The 16823-nt window shown below is 34.6% G+C and overlaps 1 protein-coding gene across 3 annotated transcripts in view; it reads right to left on the bottom strand.

The window, feature by feature from the left end:
- PTPRD (protein tyrosine phosphatase receptor type D) overlaps nt 1–16823 on the bottom strand; it is a 516904-nt gene that overhangs the window by 125830 nt on the left and 374251 nt on the right. For all 3 annotated transcript variants that reach the window (XM_042912355.1, XM_042912354.1, XM_042912356.1), the window contains 2 exons: nt 11599–11808; nt 6792–6952 (listed from right to left, as the gene is read on the bottom strand). In XM_042912355.1, the coding sequence (XP_042768289.1) occupies nt 6792–6952; nt 11599–11808 (371 nt within the window). The remainder of the gene's footprint in view (nt 1–6791; nt 6953–11598; nt 11809–16823) is intronic.

The following is a 16823-nucleotide window of genomic DNA, read 5'->3' on the forward strand; positions in this document are numbered from 1 at the left end:
CCTACTACTATTGCTGCTGCTGCTGCTGCTGTTATTATTTGAGTCTGGAAAGCATGGAAATAATTTGGAATGATGTCAGAATTTTCACAAATGCATGGCCGTCAATATTTACAGGATATTAAAATACCATTAGTGCTCTTGTATTGGGAGGTGACCTCAGACCAAACTTAAAAGCCAATCTTAAGTAAAAACAAACAAAACAAAACAAATGTCTTAATGGAACACCTCACATTTCTTTTCTGTAGACACATTAACACATACAAATGCTCATACAAAATGCAGACTGGTTTCATTACCTTCTAAATTTGGCTTTACATAAAGATAATTTGTTATTTATATTTATATAGAGAAACTAATTTATTTCCCTCAGAATCATTTCAGTACCAATATTTTAATATTTTGTATATCTAGGCTTTGTCCATCTTCCACCTGCCAGGTGACGCCTTTTATATCCAACCTCCACCCTCACCCCCTCAATACTTCCAATGGCTACCAGTGTCTTACTGAGCATTAAAGGGATTTGTTCTCTATTCCTCACCTGTCAGGTTTACTGCTCCATTTTAATGCAGCAAAAAAAGAAAAAGAAAGGCTCAATGTTAGTTGGCCAATGGTAACAAGAGTAACTATGACAACGAAGATTTAAGAAAAACTGCTCATAAGCAGGGCACATTAACTGACACACATTAGGAAATGACAGTGTATCAAAACATTTAAAGGACTCTAATTATGAGTTGAATGGAGGATATGAGGGTATGTAACTAAATAAAGCATTTTGTGCACATGTTAATGTCACATTCGCTTATATCTACCAAGCTACAAAATATTGCCACAATTAATTATATCCCAGAAAGTGATGATAGAGATATAATCTGACTTTTATAAAACATGCCATGAGGAAACTACTAATGTACTTAATGGAAATACAACATAATTCCATGTAAGAAATGTGTTCATCTAAAACAAAGTCTTAAGAGGTGTGTTATTTCTTTAATGATATAAGGTATCTGCAAATCCACTGAACTGCACAAAAATGTGCACAATGGTAGAATACACTATGAGGTAATAAAGTGGCAAAAATGATTTCTTCAAACTCCTTTTGACGAGTAAGGTTATTATAAATCTTTTCTCCAATAAAAGATCAAATACATTTTCAGTTTTGGAAAAAGTAATACTCATCATTATAAATCTACAGAGCATGACCCATATATATCACTGGGCTAATCTTGAAAGTATTTTATTACCAGCCATTGACATGACAGATATTTTCCCAGTCAAAGAGGTGCTCCTGTCTGTGAACACATCTAACTCATGCTCATGTGATAATATGTAGATTGTTTAGATAACTATGTTCTTTACGCAGAGAGCATAACTATTACCTGAAAAGAATTAATCTGAACAATCTCAACAGTGAGGCAAATTTCAGAGTTTTTAATGAGTTCTCAAATGCAAAATAGAGAACTGAGTCTACCTGAATGTCAATGAAATATATACCCAAGTTGCTAAAGTATCTAGCTTAGAGATAATCCAGTCTATCTCCTTTCAAAAATACAAAACCCACATTTAAATTTTACAAACACACACATACAAGGTGAATAATGAAAATGATATCAAAAATACTGTTTTTTTTATTCTTAATTTTAAAATGATTTACCTAGTGTTGTGGGTCTTAAAAATCCTATGTATATATGTTTCTAACTTCCTTGGTTTTAATCAAGGAGATCTTTAGTGAATCATCATAGGATAATCTGTTTCTTTGGATGGAAGAGAACTACTTAGTGAATTATCAGTTTTGTATATTAAAATGTTAAATAATCTGATGAACAAATGCATAGCTAGTGCGTGATTCACCCCTCTTCCACAGAAATGTCAGACTCACCACACACCCAGGTACATATTTGGTGCAAGTATCTAAGTTTGAAGGCTTTGGAAGCTTATAAATTTAAATTATAGGCTGAGGATTTTATTAAAGCTCTTGCCAGTCAAGATGAAGGTGATATTGCATGATGGAGTAAATAAGTGGAGGGGATTGAGTTTGGAATTTGTTTAATGCCATTGATTTGTATAAATTTGATTACTCAATATTCCTCTGTGCCATGCACTTTACTAGGCATAAGGGCTAAGTGTAAGGAAATGACAGCATCCTTGACCTCTAGTTTAGAGGTGGAAAGAAAGACAAGAAAATGGGAAAATCTAGTAATGTGGTAGGTTCTGTAACATTAGATAAGTGGAAAGTGCTTTAACAGCATAGACAATAGAACCCTAGGGCAGCCTGAACTGGTAGAGAGAATAGAGCAAGAAGCAGGCACCCAGAAAAGCTTTTCGTTTAGGTGGGCATCTTAGTTTACTACTAAAGGATGTTTTAGAGTCAGTCAGGCCAAGAGGAGAGGCTGGGGAGACAGAGGAAAGGTGTTTCAGGTATATGGAAGGATCTACTCAAAGGCCAGAAGGCAGAAACAATTGGACAATCAATTGTCCAGTGTGGTTGGGCATGGCAGCATATATCTCCATAGCATCTCAAAATATCCTGATCTGTATTTCTTTCTTTGATTACATCTTGGAAATATGTAAAGTTGATACAAAAAGAGAAGACTAACAAAGCACAGACTACAGAGAGCAATCTTGGATCTACAGGAAAAGCTTGAAAAGCTAAGGCCTGTGTTTTAGTCTCATCTATTCCACGGCCTTCATACATAAACATCTTCAGGTGGGAATGGAAAAGATTTCCTTGGTCTATAGTATCTATTTAGGTTAGACTATTTCTATTTAAGGATATTAGTTTCGTCTAGATAGTGCCTGAGATCTTTACAAGCTCCTAATCCATATTTTCTTTTTTTCCATGGTACATAGTAAATACTCCTCATTCATCTTGAAATGCTTTTCCATAGAGTCAGGTTAACATTTTATTTTAAGTATCTTCTATATAAGTAATTCCTGGACTGTTCTAACACTAATAACTAAAAAGCCTTACACATGTAACAAGTGTACAGGGTAGAGGGAGATCTAAGAGTGTTCATTTGCTTTTTCTTTTCTTTTCTTTTTTTGTGGGGTGGATGAATGAAGGGCAACCTGGAGTCATATTAAAAAAAAACATACACATACTGGACACAGAAATAATATAGCAATAGAACTATTAGGTGGTGTTTTAGGTTCTCAGATTATAGAGCATTATTAAAAGGTCCAATTATCTAGTCTACCCACTTACTTTATAAGTGAGGCAACTGAGGCCCAGAGTGTTAGCATGACTTTCTATCACAATTAGCTACCTACTCACAGAGCTGGAACTTAAGTTTCCTGATTCCTGATTTTCTGATTAGTGTTTTTTTAAACCTTGATACCATCTTATCTCTGTAATTTACATTTTGAAATATTGCATATATCACATATAGACAACAAAATAAAAAAAATAGGGCAAAATAATCCATAACACTAAAGACCTACCAAATATATTTTAATTTTCTGATGGTTCAGTGGGTATTGTAGGGTCCTTACAAAGCCTCAGTTGATGTTGTTTTGTCATTGATTATCAATGTATTATAGGTTTACAAATTACTAGATTAAAAATAAAGTAAAATAAATACAATGCGAGATAAAAGAGTGTAATGGTTCCACATTAACATAATTAATAGGAATAAGTCTCAGTCTTCTCACACAGATCTATAAAATATTCTTCTTTATATGGACAAACCATCCATAGCTATAGACCTACTCTTAAGGCAAGTAGTTTTGTAAGCAGGTGTATGTGATTAGGTGGAATTATCAAGATAATGTGAGTTGATAATATTTAATATTAATAATGATAATAATAATTGTATATTCAATTCTGAGTCATTACCAACAACCTATGTGTAAAATGAAAGGCAGCCAAAAAGAGGGATGAAGTATTTATTATATAATTAACTTTGTTCAGAATCCAAGCTATAAAAGACACTATTCATTGCCTGCAGAAGATTTCCTCTTGAACTGCCTCATGATAATCAAGAAGGACATTGTTGGGTCTACTTGAATTTCAAGTCAGGAATGTTCTTTACTGCTGAAGCAAGCATTTCTATTTCAGAAACGCTTCATGGGCCTTCAGATGGTTAGCTAAATATACTTGGCATTCGAGGATGTGTGCATTTCCCAACAATTGCATTAGACGATGCTTACATATGCACACACTAAAATGCAACTCTATTTTAACAGAGTCATAAAATCTTTAAATGTGATGCCTTTTTTTGAAGGATTATAAAAAAATATATAACCGAGCTGAATTTTTCTTCAAGCACATGCACATGCGCAAAGGAACAGTTAATTACAGATCTTTAAAAAATTATCAAGGTTATAATCCTATTTCTTCATATTTACATAACTCACAAATGCCCTGCACATTTCTGTTAAGTGACATGATAATGATAGCCAGATATAGCAGAATGAAACACAACTTAAAAAAAATAAGGCAAGCATTTTGTCCATTTTGAATAATCACAAAATGTCATGTGCCATGATCTAGAAATGCAACCATAAACAAGCACTTTCTGATCTGACTCTTACAGTAAGATTTAGCCACCTAAATAAATATCACAGAAAGCAATGATAATTCTACTTTTAATCTTTTATTATTGTATTATCTTCTGGTAATAAGTGTAGCACATGAGCAGCAAAGGATACCAGTTCCTGTTTGGACTCACTCAGGATGTTATTGTTCAGGGCATGTGGGTAGCTTGTGCTCTCTGTGCTTACTTCTTACACAAGAGAAGCAATTAAATATACACTGATAGAATATGGATTGGAATGGAGAGACTGAAACCATTATCTATGAGGAGAGATTGGCCTTCAGTTACCTGTCTTTTAAGCTATTTTATAGCATGGATAACGGAGTGATGGCAGTGATCAGGAAACCAAATAATGATGGGTATTTCTTTCTTTCTTTCTAACTCTAAAATAGAATAGGCAATTTAATAGGTTATGGTTATGAATTTCTTTAGTTTTCTTTAGTTTAGTTTTTTCTTTTCAATGCTCTCTTCACACTGAAATAGAATACAGTCTCATAAGAGAAAGTTGCAAAGGACAAGTGTCTTGAAGGATATTTTTTTGAGTTGAGAAGAGGTTATAAAAAAAAAAAAGATTATTCCAGGAACATAAGAACATACTTAACAGAAGAATAAAGGTAGAAATAATTAATGTAAACCCAGTGAAGGGAGCCAGATAAATAGGATAAAGATATAATGGAAGTAAGATTATCAGATTAAGTATGTCAGCAAGAATCAAAATGAAGACATTCTCATTTGATTTTGCAAGTCAAGGTTATGAGAGGGGAGAAAGAGAGGGAGAGAGACAGAGGGACTACTTTATAGTACAGGGAAGTGGTCATCTTCACAGGAGCGTTCTTAAAGGTGATACACCACAAAGAAAAATGGGAACATAGGTTAAAGTTTCATAAAAATAAAATTTGGATTGGAAAAAAATAAAAAGTGACACAAAGGAAGATAATTTAGAATTTAGTCAGTCTACATGTTTATGAGTTTGCATTATATATGTTAATACTTACAATTTTATATATTTTGGTATTATATATATTTATTAACTTTTTACCATTTATTTATTTTTGATAGACAGAGCACAAGAGGGGGAGGGGCAGAGAGAGAAGGAGAGACAGAATCTGAAGCAGGCTCCAGGCTCCGGCTCCCGGCTCCAGGCTCCCGGCTGTCAGTGCAGAGCCCAATGCTGGGCTGGAACTCACAAACCGCGAGATCATGACCCGAGCCAAGTTGGATGCTTAACCGACTGAGCCACCCAGGCACCCAGGTATTACATATTTTTTTAAGTCTGGAAGGATTTAGGGAAATAATTACTAATGTCCTCTTTGCAACTGACTAGGCAATGACTGGGGGGAAAAAATCTTGGTTACCGTAATAGAGGCAGAAATAGAATTGAAAAAGAGTGGAAGATCAGAAACTATGGAGTAGATGTGGATTCTTTGCATCCTAATTGTAGTGAAAAGACACTAAATCAGATCAGTACTTGGGAGTAGAAGGACTGAGGTTTTACTTTTAGTTTTTTAAAGGAAAATGGTACCTCACATTCCTTATTGGATACAATTGAGAATTAACTATTGGAACAAAGGTTATAGAAAACAGAAGAAAAAAAATTCATTCTCTTCCTTATTTTTCCTTGTTTTGTCTTTAAATTTTAGCAACTTTCAGGGTTTTGAGAAATAGCTACAGGAAAAAATTTTAGCTCAGGTGCCCATTAGACTTATGAAATGGACATAAATGTGCAAATTTGTAATATTATTTGTAAAACCATGTTGAAATTGAACAATTAATCCACAGGAATCTACCCCCAAAAACAAAAACACACTGTATACACTGTATGTTAGCCAACTTGACAATAAATATATTAAAATAAAAAAGAAAAAGTAAATTAGAAAAAATAAAATTCATTTGAATCCCAAAGAGCAAAAAAAAAAAAAAAAAAAAAAGAGCAATTAATCATCTAAAGCAATTAAATACAAGCTTGGAATTATCTGCCTATGAATGTACTCATGTTTCAAAAGCCATACAAAGTGCTCCTAATGCATAAAGTAGCTGAGAAGACTGAGGCTAGGATCCATGAATGCTGGGCAACAAAATCTATATCACACACTGAATGAGATTTTAAAAAGTGCAATCTTTACATTTTGTTCTAATCTAATGAAAGCATTTTGCAGTGATTACGGGGGCTACACTGAAGTATTTCATTAACAGCAACCAGCCACATAATGTCCATAGAAGAATTACCAAGATTGTAATATAAATATTGGGCAAACCTACCTTTTATAAAGAAGGATAGCTATGACAATGCAGATGATAAAGACCACTGCAAGGACTGGACCTACAACCCAGATCAAGCCTTCTTCTTCATCTGTGATTGGCTGTGGATCCAAATCCATTGACACAACGGGGTCAGAGTAGGGACTGGTTGCATACATCTTCTGAGGAAAAACAGAGTCTGTTACTTATAAACTAATGGCTTTCTAGTGTATATCTTTAGCATTAGAAGAAGCAAAAATTTAGAACTTAGGATTTGATGTTAAGTGTGTGAAATAACATCAGTAAAAGAAGGAGGGAGGGAAAGGGATGAGAGAAGAGGTGGGAGATGAGGAAAGAGGAAAAAGTAAAGAGGTCTTGCAACCTAAATTTCCTTGCAGAGTGAAGTATTTTATAATAAAATCGTTTTTGATGGTATAAATTAGTCTGCAGACACATCTTCATTGGGATCTATAGATGGCATATTAAATGGTCTTACCAAGTATAAAGTACCAGCAATTAACTGCTCATAAAATGTTCAGTGAGTATTTACATTGTGCCAAGGTGTTATGTGCTGTGTGAAAATCAACAGAAATATTATAGCTCCAGCACCAAAGCATTATCACCCAGTCAAGGAGACCAAATTTAAAAAGTAAACATTTACAGGGAAAATGTCAGTATTTCAGGAAGGAGAAATGGAGACCTGTAGGTCAAAGGGTACAAAACCTCAGTTATAAGAAGTTCTGAGGACCTAATGTACTGTATGGTGACCATAGTTAATAATACAGTATTATGTACTTGGAAGTTGCTGAGAGTAGATCTTAAGTATTCCTCACCACACACACACACACACACACACACACACACACACACACACACAGTTATGTGAGATGATAGATACGCTGATTATCTTGTTCTTGGCAATCATCCCACAATGTATATGTGTATCAAAACATCATATTTTACACTTTAAACACATAAAATTATATATTTCAATTTTCCCTCAATGAAGCTGGGAAAAAATAATACTTGCTGAAGGAATTGATTTTGGTTTTATAACATCCTATTTCGTTCTGTCCCATTTCAAGGCTCTCTTAGTATTCTCTTGACTATGCCCACATGTAGGGGTCCTAGTTTTTCCTTTTCCAACAGAGACCAATCCATAGCCATCGGCTGACCCCCTTTCCTGCCACTAGCCCCTCATCTCTTCTCACTCCAGTACCACCACTGGTCCGTTATTTCATTTGCTAAATCTAATTGTCATTATTCAGTCCCTTCTAGACATCTTTTCTAGATTTGGCACAGTTGACTGAGCCTTCTTTAAAACTCCCTACACTGGTTCTCCTAATTCTGTACTCAACTGGTCCCATCCTAATCTTGCCAACTGATCATGTCCTGCTGAGCTGACAACCTCTGAATTCATCCTGTGTCAGTATGCTTAAGGTTTATTTTCTGCTAGTCTTTCTCTCCCTTATCTGGCAAGGCCATTATTAGCTTTAACTACCAACTTCTATGAAGATTACTACTTGATTAATGTTCGTAAACTCAGAAACTCTGGAAGTCACAGACCTTCATTTTCAATTATTTTGAGAGATTCCTACATTTACCTGCAAGATATGAATCGCATGTGTTATTACCCTGATTCCTAGATATACCGTCCTTCTAACTTGCTAATTTTTCTCACCCTCTACTTAGGAATGAAAACTACTGATATTATTTTGCCAATGACCCTCTAGGTCGATCTACCCTTTTTCCAGTCTCATGGGTACTGTTTTTTTTGGGACCTCATTCATGCCTATCCAAACCAGAGCAAGAGTTTCTTCCTTCCTCTAATATTCTCTACTGCTGCTAGAGTTATTATCCTAAACCACAGCTGTTAAACCTTCAGGAGGCTTTCTGGTGATTCCTAAATAAAACCTAGACATCCTAGCATGTATCTTGAGGGCCTCCATGATTTTGTTTTCAACTTCTGTACCACATACAACATTTTCCATCACAGTGAGCTTCTTGCCACTATTCCCCAATGACTCTATTCTCTCTCTTAACCCTCTCAAAAGTTCCACAACATCTGTCTCCTGAAATCCAACTATTTTCCAAGGCTCCACTTACCTATGGTTTCCAGTGATGTTAACTATCTTTAACTGGAAATAATCAATCATTTCACAAACTATAGGTAAAAACAATTTTAAAAAAATTAGGTAGTCCTTTATTTCTTTTATTTGTCCTTTATTCCTCTTTGAATGGTATTCATCACACTCCATTTTCTGTTTTGTGCATATGCCTTATTTTCTTTAATGAAACTGTAAACTTCTGGAAGGTAGGGATTTGTATACCATTTGTGTTTGGATACTTAAAGCAGCTAGCACAAAACTTTGCACTTAGTGAGTTCCCAGCAAATCTTTGTTAAATAAAATAAAAAGTTTGTCTTTTCAAATGGCTGACATTATCAAGGCATGAGAGAATAGTCTCATTTTTCCATGATTAGGAAGTATATTTAATTTTTAAATCCACATTAAAACTTAATTTAAGGCATATATTCTGAATTGAAGTACAACAAGATTAGTAGTCAATCTGGAGGGTATATGCCCCACTAAATGCTTGTATATTGTTCTTCTTTCCCATTTTCCTCACCATTCTTAGGAAAGGGATTGACTATATTTTCAGATTTTCTAATGGGTCATAAGATAAAAATTCAGTACATTTCCAACCTTCTCAGAAGCAGCTAAAAAAAAAGATATGTACAGTGTAAGGACTTGGCAAAGATACTAAATATCGAAGAAACATGATTCTTTATATAAGTATAATTGCTTGTTTTGGTTTATACTTTCCCCTTTCAATTTTGTAGGTCACACTCAAACTGTTTGGCAGACAAAAGTAAACAAAACTCTGTGATTTCAAATTCTTTACCAAGAGGCTTTGAGATAATCATCTTGGTCAGCCAAGATACAAATCTAAACAGAGGTTTTCCCAAAGCGCACAGATTTCCAACCCAAATCAGGATACAGAGACATGTGAAAAAGAAAAGGAAAGAGAAGAAAACCATAAAATGATACCAACCTGATGAAAAGCAGCATTTGTTCAATGTGTGGGGGTAATAGCCTTTGGTCATTCTAAACCAGTCCTTTGATATTCTTAATGAGGCAAAAGGAGAGTGGGGAAAGCTCATGTTGTAGGGGGTGGTTATTTTCTCTGTAAAAATTATCAGCCCACCCGGGGAGTGGTTAGGTGCTTAACAACAATTAGTCATAAAAATTTGAGGCTTACAAAGTGACTAAATCAGTGCGAACATTACACTAGTTGGATACAAGTCTTATCTACTTACTAGATGAAGGCCTGAAAACATACACAGCATATAAAGAGCAATGTTGAGAAAGATGATGGAGAAAAGGGGCAATTCATATTATGTATTTGGAAAAAGTCCTAATGAAACAGTGAAATGACATACTAAGGGAAGGGGTAGACTCTTCATTCCTGGTAATGCATTTAAACACTAGAAACACCTCGGAGAATTAAAACCAGAGTCTCTGACAGTGGTGTCGTCAGCCTGCAGGGTCTGCTGAGGTTTCTCTTCTTTAGCGAATTCTCTGATCTACCTCAATGGTCTGAATGGGCTTTTCTGAAACATCTTAGAGCTATTTAAAGAAAATTACTTCAAATATCTAAAAGTCATTAAGAACAAGAAAGAGAAAGATGATTTCCAACATTCTATTCCCTTGATGTTCTGCCTTAAAACCTTCAACTAAAAAGAGAAAGCATATCCGTGCATTAAAATTCCAGGGAGCCCTTCACTTTGTTTTCAAATGACATTCTGTGCACAAAGGTAAACCAGGCAGAAAGGCTGCCTTTGTGTTTTGATTTTCCAAGGGGGAATTCCTTCAGCCATTTGAAGAGAAGCCCCATTGCATGTGCTAACACCTGATGTGCAGAAATCTTTGATATATCTCACGCTTCTTATATATGGGAAGTGACTGGCTCCACTGAGCTACCACGCCTGTCAGTTTTAGGCCCTTGTTAGAAAGACACCATTAGAATATGTATATTAAATGTTAATGTGAACCTGCCACTTCAAAATCCACCCTCCCTTCACATCTACAATTTCTCTTCCTCTCTCTTCTTCTCTCTCCTCTTTTTTTTTTTAACATTCACAGCAACTGAAGCATAAAACAACATAAGAGCAAGATGAATTACATAAAAGAAGACAACTCATTATTTAGAGTACCTTAGGAATTGTCTGTTTTATTGAATTATTTTCTAACATTCTTGGCTTTTCCCTGATAAAGTCATTGGTAAATTGCTCTAATTAAAGAAGCTGCCTTGTCTTTTCCTAGACAGACCTTCCCTGTGAATCCAGGGAGAGATTATGGGCTCACTGGCAGTTACAGGAGAATAAAATATAATCACTCTCAATCAATATTGACATAATATTTCCAATACTTGGAAATATATAGTGTGTTTAACTGTGGAACTTGATCATTCCTCTTGCAATCAAGTGAACTGAGATGAGGAAGGAGACTTTGAGCAGTTAAGGCTATCACGCTCCTAGCTATATGTGTCACCCTCACGGTTTCAAGAACCATGTCCTATCAATTCATTACTTCATATAACCAAAGTCCAGCTAAATTCCATGTCATTAGAGACACAGCCTTGTTTATAACAAAATCCCAAGCAGATTACTCAGCAATGTTTAAAGAGTAGGCAGCCTGTTGCTCCATTTAAGTTAATAATAGCTCATGAGAATTAGGATAGATATATCTACATATCCCCCAAAATAGACATATTCTGGTGAAAATATACAAAAGTACTGAAGGAGATGCCAGCACAATTAACTTACAGACTCTGCATGTTCCATCACAGCTAACACAAAGAAGACATATTCTTGACCACTTTGGAGTTGCTTGTTTGTAAATCCACCATAATGTTTGTCATCCCCCAGGGTGAACTCAGTGGGAAGGACATCAAAGTGAGCAGCAATATATGGCTTTAATTCAACTTCTCTCCCATAACGGATGCTTCTGCGCTTCCTAGATATCTCTTTAAGCAGCTTAAGGAAAAAAAGTGGGAAACAGAAAAAGAAATGTAAACAACAATAACCTAAGACTGTTTAATGGGAGAAATTAATTCAGGACTGAGAACAACTCAAATACAATTTGTCCACATTTCATGTACCATGTCAGCATCACTAACTCTCAGCTCTATCTTTCAAATGTTTGTCTTGCTGTTAAAGTAAGGTGTTAGATTGCTATTGCAAAACACGAGCTATACACACAGGAAAATGAGACCTCATATCACTGTCCACCCTAATGGAATCTTCTCAAAGGGCAACAGTGTCTCAGTGGAAAAAAAAAAAAAAAAAAAAAAGCTTGATTCACAAAAGCCTGTGAATAGCGGCTTTATTTGTTGTTATTTATTAAACAAATAGTAACCTCAGATAAAGCCATAAAATATGATCAATTTTTGGAGAAGTTAGTACCATTTTAGGTTGTTTTGAGTAATGAGATCCTTTATATGATACAAATTCCCTCAAGTCAGTAGAAATAGAATCCAATGACCAAGTTTTAACTAACATATTAAATAGACACTGTCACTCATTTAACAATTTTTGGCTTGACGGCTTCTTGAATATGTATTTGGGTTACAATTCCTCACATTTATCATGACATTAACTTTTCTGGGGCTGATAGCTCCCTGGGGAGGTTGAATTATCCCCCTAGGTGATATAGGCAGGGTAGATAAACATTGTTTAGTGTTACCCTGAAGAAAACAAACACACACATGCACACAAAAATCTTTCATGTATCTCTAAAAGAAAAAAAAAAACAAAAGGAGAAATCATGTTTTGATATTCCTATTTTGCATTCACCCTTTTATTAGCAACTCATGTTAATGATATTTTATGACATTTTTGACAAGTGATGTTGAAGTTAGCTTTGTCTTCTTCCATTGAATATTGGTATTTCACAGGGCTTAATGGGGAAAAATGTTTACAGCAGTCTGCGATGCCTTTTTGGAATGAAACTTGTCTTCAGCTTAATAAATAAAATTAAGATACTAATGTAAACATCATGGCAAAATTATTTGCTACTCTTGTTTTCATAAATGGAAATGGTAAAGAAAAAAAAAACAAAGTAGTGATATCTGTTTAGCAAAAGGAGACCCTGGCACTTTCAAGGCCAGGCTTCTGTGATAATAATCTTTGCAGACTCCACACATGGCAAACATCAAATCCTTATATTAGAAACCTGATAGTTCCCTACGTAAGATTTGTAAATGTGCTCAGCTGGTCAACATGTAACTTAAACATGTGAACACTCTTTTGGTTATATAGATAATCGGTGCCAATGTTATTTTTGAATTTAAGTTATTGTGCTCTAATTAATTTTCTTTAAATTTGAGTTTATCGATACAGTTAAAATTATGTGAAATGTAAGCTCTTTTATAAAAACCACAATGGACTGGGCATCACCTGTGGGCAAATGTGGATTATCTGATGATAAATTCAGGTAGGCTGATCAATTATGCAACAATGAAGTAGTAATAAAACAAGGCCAGAAACTTAGTACTATCTTTCAATCCTGTGTCAAGTTTAGGTTTACTTATAATAATGCTAATGACAATGATAGCTAATATTTATTAAGCACTTAGTGCCAAGCACTGTTCTCAAAAGCCTAAATATTTATCAGTTAATTTGCTCCTTATAATAAACCTTATAAACTAGGTTACTATTATATTCCCATTTTATAAATGAGGTAACTAAGGCATAACAGAAAGTGGCAATATATAATTTGATCAACTGGTGAAATAAAATGAAATTACATGTAAAAGATTTTTTTCAACTATATTTTTGTTCACTTAATGGTTGCACAGTATCAAGAAAACACAAATGCAACATTTAAGCTAAATTGATAACCTAAATTGTTTTAACTCAGTCTATTCTTCAACGTATGCAACTTTTGTGAATCTGCTCTCATTAATGCAGATGAATATGTACTTAGATTCCCTTTACCTGGATTCTTTTAACATGTTATTTTTTAAAAATTCTAATGCCAAATATTTAATATTATACTGGAAGAGTCATTATGAAGGTTATTATTGCTATGCAGTAAATGATGGACCATTACTTTAAGAAGGACAAATGTACCGCAGATGAGCAGAACAGCTTTTTGAAGTTGGTTAATCAGAAACATTTACCATCAGTTGTTTATGTGACTGTGTCCCCTCTTCCACTTCACTGATCAAACCCTACCTTGATTTTATTCATATTTCAGATATATGAAACTGTCATAATTCATCCGTATCACTGTCATCCCCATGAGTACCTTTTGTTAAGCTTTCTTTAGAAGACTTAGGGAAAGCACTTTAGAATAAAATATTTGGGTTTTTGGTGCTCCTTAGATCCAATGCAGCTATTCATTAAGGTCAAAACTGGAATATCAACTCTGCCCCTGTAGGTTGCTCTAATCTCTGCAGGACGCTTCCTGCGTTATTCTTTAAATTGGTCAAGTGTGCTCAGAGGACACCAAAGTTGCCCAGTATGTTGAAGTTATAACCACCAATGACCACATTATTTAGCAGCAAGCCTTTGAACTACAATGCAATGAAAAAGTTATGATATATTATAAGTCCTGCCCTGAATAAAATATAACTAATATTTTATGAGTCATTCTGTCCAAAATTCAGTTTGACTATCAATGTCTGCTCTGCCCAGTCTGACCTTGACAACAGAAGTTCCAGTACGTGAATTTATTATGTGGAGATTATCCCCACACAAAGGATAAATGAGCTCAGAAGATAATATTGAGAGTCACTCTGTTTAGGAAGCCTCTTTCCATTTTTTATGGTCCTAAATGTGAGGCATACATGCAGAAATCCCCTTAGGCCACCATTTGATTCAATGATACAGTTTCAATGATTTGAATTATAGGCCTTTCTAAAAAATCACTTGGTCAAATACATTTAAGAGAGGAACACTGCATTGTCAAAGCTGGCAGTACCAAGCTATAGATAAAATTACAACAATGCTTTTATTATCCATGATAGGGGGGAAAATGTCTGTAGGGATCAGAAACTGGATGAGTAAGCATAAAGTGAGGCCATAGCCTACTTTCATTTGTTCCCCTACACAATAGTTACAAAATGTATTGGAGGTAATTCCAGAAGATATATCAAGGGATTCAGTTTTTTATCAGAAATAATTTTCATTTTCCAGTCAATGCATATCTTATTTCTTCCACCATTAATTCTACAATGTGGTCTCAATTATATCAGTAAGAAAAGTGGGAAACAACCCATCCTGACCCCAAAATTTTGAATTAATAAATGTTCTTTATCAAACTATTATACAGATTAATGCACCACAACTTGTGGGATGATTAAAATGACCCTTTGTTATGGGAATCAGCAGCACAGACCCATAGAATTTAATTGCAGGAAAGTTCAATGTCATATAGTTCTATACTTTAATCCATTAGCATTGCTGTGCATTTTGGAGGTTAAAACCTGGCTATAAAAGAGAATCAGCTTCCTATTACTAGCAAATGGTTCTGCTTCTAAGGAAAGCTTATTACTTAAAAGTATTTGACATCATTTTTGGATTGGATCTTAATTTCTTTTTTTTTTTTAAACAGGAAGAAACATTCATAGATTGTACAAGTTACCTCTGCATTTTAAATCCAATTCCAATTGAATTCAGTAATTTATTAGAAAGCTGATTAAATAATGAGTAACAATAATAATATAGTAATAATAATCTCAAGATTAACTGATAGTTGCAAGTAGGTGCATGCCTTGTTCAAATGTTTAGAAAAGACCAACTGACATTTTGCATATGCAGATGGAGCAAGACTATTCCTCTAATATAGAAAAACAAATTTGTTCCTTCCTTACCAACAACAAAAAAATATATAACGTAAATTACTTGACATTATTGAAATGGTATCTCATTTTACACCCCTCCAATGTTTATCTAATCATTAAGCAGTGACATAAAAGCATAGTCCTAACCTTGAACTCATCTCCCGTTCTGAACTTGATCAAATTTAATTCAGATAAATGAAGTCGGTGATGATGAACCATATGTCTAGAGAGGACATATGTCTGCCAAAAGAAGTTAACAGCCTTTATCTGTCAGATCACAGTCTCCTCAGTGCTGACATGTATGAAATAAACACCACTTCCCTGTAATGCAACTAAGAAATTTCTGCTTTCTCTTGCTCTGTTTGCACTAATTCAAGGTAGAGAAAATACCTGGAAATAACAAGTTTGGCTATAAGATGGGTCTACTGTAAATAAACCCAACAAATTAAAATCTTATATGTTCCCAAGTGGGGCCCTTTTAATTTGCCTTCTGAAGTGATTCAAACCAGACTCATGTTAAAATAGCAGTCTTTCCTGTATTTGACTGAATTGCAGCCATTAACATGCTTGGCCCTCTACGAATATGGCCTAACACTTCTGATCACAGTTTTCCCATCTAAATAAAATAAGGTAATATTAGGTATGTAATAATTTCCAAAAAAAAAAACCCAAAAACAAATGTTCTTTTTGCAAAAAGAGTACTAATTAAAATGTACCTACTGTTGTAAGATTTCAAAAATTAAAATCATACTATTTAGTGTTTGCTCTGTATTTTTGTTCTATATTTCTTGCTTGGCTCAAAATTTTATGATGTGTTTTGTTTGTCTCTGCAGTTAAATGCATTTTTGATTCTGAAATTCTACAAAATATAGAATAAGGCAAACATGTGCTAACCAGCACAATTCTGTGAGAAACTGGTGAAGAACGCATAGTAGGTCGAATGTTGAACTCTGGTGCAAATTGCGACTTAGCATTTGTAATAGCTTCAGCTACTACTATACTAATGAAGCAGACCTTGGAATTCATAACAATGATGATTAAGTCTTTGCTGACAATTCACTTCACCTTTTACACCTTGCATCATGTTTTACAAGGGGCAAGGGGCAAAATATTAAAGCCAACAAAGATTAGACAGGTTGTAAGCTTTATTTCAGCTAAATGTCTTTTAATTAAAGCAAAATGTTCTTTCCTGGGATCGCTGGA

Source organism: Panthera leo, chromosome D4 (genome assembly GCF_018350215.1).
Source record: "Panthera leo isolate Ple1 chromosome D4, P.leo_Ple1_pat1.1, whole genome shotgun sequence".
Taxonomy (NCBI): domain Eukaryota; kingdom Metazoa; phylum Chordata; class Mammalia; order Carnivora; family Felidae; genus Panthera; species Panthera leo.